The sequence below is a fragment of the Arachis hypogaea genome, chromosome 1, assembly GCF_003086295.3.
Source record: "Arachis hypogaea cultivar Tifrunner chromosome 1, arahy.Tifrunner.gnm2.J5K5, whole genome shotgun sequence".
Taxonomy (NCBI): Eukaryota; Viridiplantae; Streptophyta; class Magnoliopsida; order Fabales; family Fabaceae; genus Arachis; species Arachis hypogaea.
In genome coordinates, this window is record NC_092036.1 from 96,831,987 (window position 1) to 96,838,359 (window position 6,373).

General features: G+C 31.7%; 1 protein-coding gene and 1 non-coding gene across 2 annotated transcripts; one reads left to right on the forward strand and one right to left on the reverse strand.

Moving 5' to 3' along the window:
- The first annotated feature begins 648 nt into the window (after positions 1 to 648).
- TRNAA-UGC (transfer RNA alanine (anticodon UGC)) lies at positions 649 to 721 on the forward strand. The gene has a single exon. It is a non-coding gene; the product is annotated as a tRNA-Ala (tRNA).
- Positions 722 to 886: 165 nt separating this feature from the next.
- On the reverse strand, positions 887 to 3,332 carry LOC112698946 (uncharacterized). Its single transcript, XM_025751673.2, has 5 exons — positions 3,135 to 3,332; positions 2,413 to 2,497; positions 1,731 to 1,844; positions 1,439 to 1,540; positions 887 to 1,136 (listed from the first exon to the last, which is right to left on the reverse strand). The coding sequence occupies exons 1-5, from the start codon at positions 3,221 to 3,223 to the stop codon at positions 1,092 to 1,094; spliced, it is 435 nt and encodes a 144-aa protein (XP_025607458.1). The 5' UTR covers positions 3,224 to 3,332; the 3' UTR covers positions 887 to 1,091.
- Between the last annotated feature and the right edge of the window lie 3,041 nt (positions 3,333 to 6,373).

Sequence of the window (6,373 nt, forward strand, 5' to 3'; positions counted from 1 at the left end):
CTGCCGCAAAGATTAAAGGGGCTGGACGCTATATAGTATGGGCCCACTGGGTGTTAAAGGAAAGCCCAATTATTGGTCACATTTATTAGTACTCATATGGATAAGATTCTCTTTGGGCTTTTAGCCCTGTTTCTATACCAACAAAATAAAGGATAAGATTTCATTTCGAGATCATGACCAAAAATATTAAAAAGCATTTAATTTTGAGATTTATTTATATTACATTTAACTCCCTCCAAGTTTTTAACGTGACATTTACCTCTTTCCGTTTAACTAACATAAAACTACAATTTTATCCTTAATTTTTTAAGATATTATTGGATTTTCCATTCAATGCTCTTGTGCCAAGGTAAAGAAAATCGAAATTCTACATAAAATTGAAAAAGTAAATTAAGTAAGTAAAACATAAAATTTTAACAAGATTCAAATCGTAAAATCATCATCAAATTCTAATAAAAATTTTATAAAATCGATTCACTCATTTAAAATCGTAATACCAAAAGATTTTAAGAGTTAAATCGATATTCTAAATATTATGCTTCTGTGCATGGATTACCTCCACAACTTCATCTTGTTCTACCCTTACATATAAAGAAACTCCTTGTTCTATACTCTCAAAAAATTATGATTTCCTTAAATCACCGCCTTGGCGATGTAGCTCAAATGGTAGAGCGCTCGCTTTGCATGCGAGAGGCACGGGGTTCGATCCCCCGCATCTCCAAGATTTTGTTACCACTTTTACCCAAAAAACTCAAACAAGAGTGCACACGCCATAGTTGCATGTAAGTGTTTCATTTTACTAAAATGTGCCTTATTGAGATAGTTATAACACCATTATTCAGAATTCTTTGCAGCAGTTATAACTACACGAATGCATAACGAAAACTGGAAACAAGTCATATACTTCATTTAGAAGTCCAATTCTTTCCTAAAAATGGGTTACATACTTACATATGTTGCATCAACAGGTAACAAATAACACTGAGCAGCGAAAATTTATGGCTTGCCATGACAAGAAAAAATTAAACTTGTTGAGCTGATATAATATCAAAGAATGTGAAAATGACTTCCAGACACCACTTGGCATAAGTCTAACGAACAAAAAAATGAATGATCGCAGCTAAGTAGTTTGCAAGCTGAAAGAAAGAAACAAAATGTTTATATCAAAAACCTTAAACAGGAATTGATCAGCCAAATGGAAGTAATAAAAGTAATCCATATACTCCCTCCTTTCCATATTGACAAGTCATTTTGACTTTTCTAATACATTTAAGAATTAAGTATCTGGATATAAATTACGTTTGCAAACCCTTGACTATAATGTAGTAGAAAAGGTAAAACAACTTATGAATAGGGAATGAAGGGTGTATTAGATTTCTTCCATTTGATTGTGTTTGACATGTGTATGCAAGAATGATGTGGCATGTGAAAATTTCACCTGAGTTGGAATACTTTTTCCAGTTTGACCTTCAATAACTAGGCCTGCCGCGAGACCAATCATTGCCCACGCTCCATTAATTGCCTCAATTTGGCGCCGCCTCTACATTCAACACATTAGGTTAGTCAGAAATGAGGAACATGATTTTAGTAGAGTTAGAGTTAGATATCTTAATTTCTGTCAGCATTGATTGACATACAAGGGGAAGCAACATAATTTGAAAGTTCCTTCTATAGTTCTACATTAGTTGAAATTTGACAATAACAACCACCAAATATAAGACAACTTTCACCTTAAGTTTCTCTTTTGCTTTAATTCTTTCCATTTGCCTGGCAGCCAATCGCTTGGCCTCGACAGGATCAACCATTATCACATCTTTATTTGAACCTTCCTTTCCTGAAGACACCTGTGTAATTAATATGAAAAAATGATGATCTCAATATAGGAAAGCCAAAAAAATAAATAAACAAATAAATCAAAGAATGTTCAAAAGAGTTGCTGTAATTTCCGTATGCATGAAAACTTTTAGCAAGAACTTACAATAATTTGTTTACTGCCCAAAAAATGGAAATAAAGAATCAGTGTTGTATACTGATTTACATAAATTCTGAATGTGTAAGTTAGTTACTAGTTTACATTTTACAAGATGTAACACTTTAGCCTAAAGCTCATAAAGCCTAAAATTCACTATATCATTTCAGAAGAAGATAGCACCCCTTATTTTCTCAGAGAAAGCTAGAAGGCATCAAGAAAGGAATATTTTAATTATAAACATACACGTAAATACCCTCACATGAACCAAAAGTATTTCTACAAAACTAAGAATGTTTTCACTTTTATTCCACAGTTCTCTGCTTCTCTCCATGAAGCAAGTATATTGGACGTTAACAGTAAAGTCAGAAGTTATAAACTTATAATCAGTTCTGCATAACTCTCTATGTATGAAGCAGGAAGTCTACACTTTTTATGCATACATTAGGATTAGCCAGAATTCGAAATGCTTGACCCCTGGTTCTATTCGCGGCTATGCCTGCATCTTGCTCTCTTCTCCAACCCCACCTAAAACAAGGAGGTGAATCTCATTAACATAACAATTTGTGATTCAGATTTTCCTCCATTCAGAGAGAAAATTGTTGGATTTTCTGTTAGAATGGACTGAACTTTCTTGTGCTTTTTTTTTCCTATATTAAGATCAATTCTCTCTGCCTCTGCACGATATAACATGTATGTATACCATATCAACACATTGTGATATATGTGGCCCATTAATTTTATGCTAATATTATCAAAACAGAACAGGAAATGGAAGTCCAAGCTGTTCTGATATACATATTTAGTTATTTTATTCACACCTAACCCAAAAATCTAGATGGAGTTAGGAAATTACTGAATTTGAAATATATTATTTTTCGTACCCCAAGTCTTGCCTATTCTACTTTTGGCATGAAAAATTGGATGCACAAGTGCAAGAAGGTTATGGCTTATAAAACGATGATAAATAATTAGAGCTAAAGTTAGGCAGATTCGACAAGCTTAATTCCGAAAGTTGAAGTCGAAGGAAGTGAAAGCATAGATTGCAAGTTCAAAGCTTCAACATTTAGATGAATTTAAGCTGCAATAAGGTAAAAGCAAAGGAAATCATAGACGAGAGAGGAACAAAGAGAAAACGAAAAGAAGGAAGAAGGAAGAGAGGTACCTGAAAAGAGGAAGGGGCTGAAGGTGGTGGTGGTGAGCGTTGGAAGGGAGAAGGTAAGCGTTCAGTGGTGGAAGAATGGTTGACGCCATCGCTTTGTTCTCTTCCTCTTTCTGTGGCCCTCTCCTCTTTATCTCTTCCTCTTCTCTTTCTCACTGCTCCTTTCAGCTTATTTGAAAAAAATAAAATAAAAAAGGGGTTAACTTAAAAAAACGTTTTCCAATTATTTAAACAAAAAAATAAACTCAAATTTTATTATCGACAAAAATACTTTTAAATAATTTTAAAACACAATAAAAATATTTAACAGTAATATATATTTTTAAACAATGACATAGAAATTTAATTTTAATACAATTTTTTATAAGTAATTAAGTATGATTATAAAAATAAAATAAAATATTATTATTAAGAATAATAATATCTCATTTTTTAATCATGATTGTAAAAAATTATGTCAAAATTTACTCTCTAATGTATTTTTTGAGAAATACATATTTAATGTTAGATATTTTGCAAAATTATCTAACATTAAATATATATTTCTAAAAAGTATATTAGAAATTGAATTTTGATACAATTTTTTGTAGGCATGATTAGAAAAATAAGATATTATTATCCTTAAAATTTGGTGATTTTTAGTTAAATATGTATTTTTTTTGTTACCAACCAATAATATTTTTAAAAAACTACAAAAAATATATACTTAGCAAAAAAGTTGTAACACTCTAACTTTTAGCACGTCATGATCGTATCAAAAGTGAGGCATTACTTACCTGTCTTCCATATTTACTATTTAAATATACAAATAGTTAACTCAACCCAAAAATAGCTTTCTTTATTAAACCCTTAAAATTCTTCCTAAGTCTTACTTGAAGCCGGGTAACCCCTTTTCTTAAACCACATTATTTAAATAAAATCTCCGTCACATTAATAATTCCTCGTCCCTAAATAATATTCCTCAATTGCCGCAATATCTAAATAAGTCAGCATCGCAAATAATATACCTAAACCCAATCCACAAACATCAACCCCTACCACATTATTAAGTCCACAACACAAGTAGAGTGTCCAGTAAAGTACACAAGCAATACACAAAGTCAACAGCACAATCACAAATAAACAAGATAAACAACCACAATTAAATGCAAATACGCAAACAATATGATGCATGTTTGTCCTAAGCAGGCCATGAGCTCACGCGTCGGTTGTCTACCCGCAATCCGATGTTACTCGGGGCGAACCCCGAATATGGTTCCTTTACCGTGTCAGTCAGGCACAATTATCATCATGGGCGAACCTATGTCAGTTAGGATATCTTAGTATCACGGTAAGAACAGGCTATCAGTTAGGCGAACCTTCCCGCATTAGCAACCTTAGGTTATCAGTTAGGCAGGCACTTTTGCATTAGTAACCATAGGCTATCAGTTAGGCGGACATTCCCACTTTAGCAATCTCGGACTATCAATTAAGCGGGCACTTCCGCATTAGCACTTTGGCACAAAAGTTCATTTAACATACGCTTTTCAAGCGTCTAACATATTCATTCTTTCTCATTTCTTTCTTCTTAAGTATCTATTTCCTCCATTAGTTCTCATTTCCTTTCTTTTTATTATTCCTCCACATCACCGATTACATACCCACACCTCCGCATCACCTATATTATTAAACGTACCACTGCATCACCAAATAATCAATCACACATATTCCCCATCATGCTAATACCAAAATTCATTACTATCCACTTCCACAACCATAAATCCCAACATCAAACTCAATCTCAACTCAAACCCCATTCATAAACTTAATTTACATTTCAATTTATCAAACAACACCAAATTGACCAATATTCGCAATCATAATACAACCAATTCTAATCAATTAGATACACAAAATACGTATAAATTATTTGCAATTACTCAATAAGTTTTTTGATATTCTTAAATTAAAAACTGTTAATTTCAAAATGAAACCCCCTATCTCTGTACGAAATCAAAATCAACAAAAACTTCGAAATTTTTTTTAATTGAGCTGTTGAAGAAAGAAACGTTAGAAATTACTTGTACCTCTTAGAACTCCAATTAATCGAACTCAAGAGAAAGAGAAATTATATCACCATCAACTTTCACCGAACAAAAATAACGCTAACTTATAGAAGAAAAAAATACAAATACTTTTACCAAATTAAATTTTTTTTATTGAAATTACGAAACTCAACAAATTAAAGTTAGAAACACCACGGTCATGGAGGTTCTCACGCTCCTCTCTCTCTCTCAGTTCTCTTTTCCTTTCTTTTGTGTGATTCTGTGATGATGATAATGAATGATCTAGGAATGGCCATATAGTTTGATAAATGAATGGTTACATGTCACATTATATTTATATATATACAAATGTATAGATATTAGCCACGTTTGGCTTTTCTTTTTTTTTTTTTTTTCAATTCCTTAAGGCTTCGGCCAATATATATGGAACTAAGGAACTTTACTTAATAATAATAATAATAGCATATGATATGTATATATTCACATGGCTTTCCACCAAATGAATGTAAAGATACATATAAATAATAACAATAGTAATAACTAAGACCATCTCCAGTAGGAAACTCATCTCAATTTTTGTTTATAGTCCATCTATCATAAAAAGTAACTCCACATCAGCTTTTGCGTCATAAACAGTAAATAGAAACTCAAAACATCTCTCTCTTCTCCATTAGGAGGAACTAACTTTAGTCCATGTTGTGGTCCCACTTAATTAATTAATTAATTAAAATACTTGTAATTAATGTAATTAATTTTTTTAATAATGTAATTTAAATATTTAAATTTAAAAATAATTCACTATTAAAAGATATTAATATTAAATAAATTCATATATAACAATAATACACAATAGATAATTCAGGGTTACACTAATTTGTAAAATTACTTAATACAAAGAAAAACATAATTAAACTCTATAGTTGACGACAAGCATTGTGAAATTGCCATATGTGTTCAATCAAGTCCTCCTTCAATTGTCTATACTGCTGCCTATTTCGAAGTTGGGCATTTCTTTGAAGAAATTGATGGTATGGTGCAAAATCTTCCTTTCCCAGCTGAGGTTGTGATAAGCTATTTTCAACATCATCATACTCTAAGTCTTGAGCAAAATTTCCTGCATAGCTGTCTCTTTCATCCTCAACAATCATATTATGCAATATAATACAAGCTCTTATTATGTTGGCAAGCTTTTTCTTT

Coding starts and splice junctions, on each gene's coding strand:
- LOC112698946 (XM_025751673.2), bottom strand. CDS start 3,223: ATGGCGTCAACCATTCTTCCACCACTGAACGCTTACCTTCTCCCTTCC. Junction 1,541..1,730: donor AAGCAAAAGAGAAACTTAAG/GTGAAAGTTGTC, acceptor TGTTGAATGTAG/AGGCGGCGCCAAATTGAGGC. Junction 1,137..1,438: donor GAAAAAGTATTCCAACTCAG/GTGAAATTTTCA, acceptor TCTTTCTTTCAG/CTTGCAAACTACTTAGCTGC.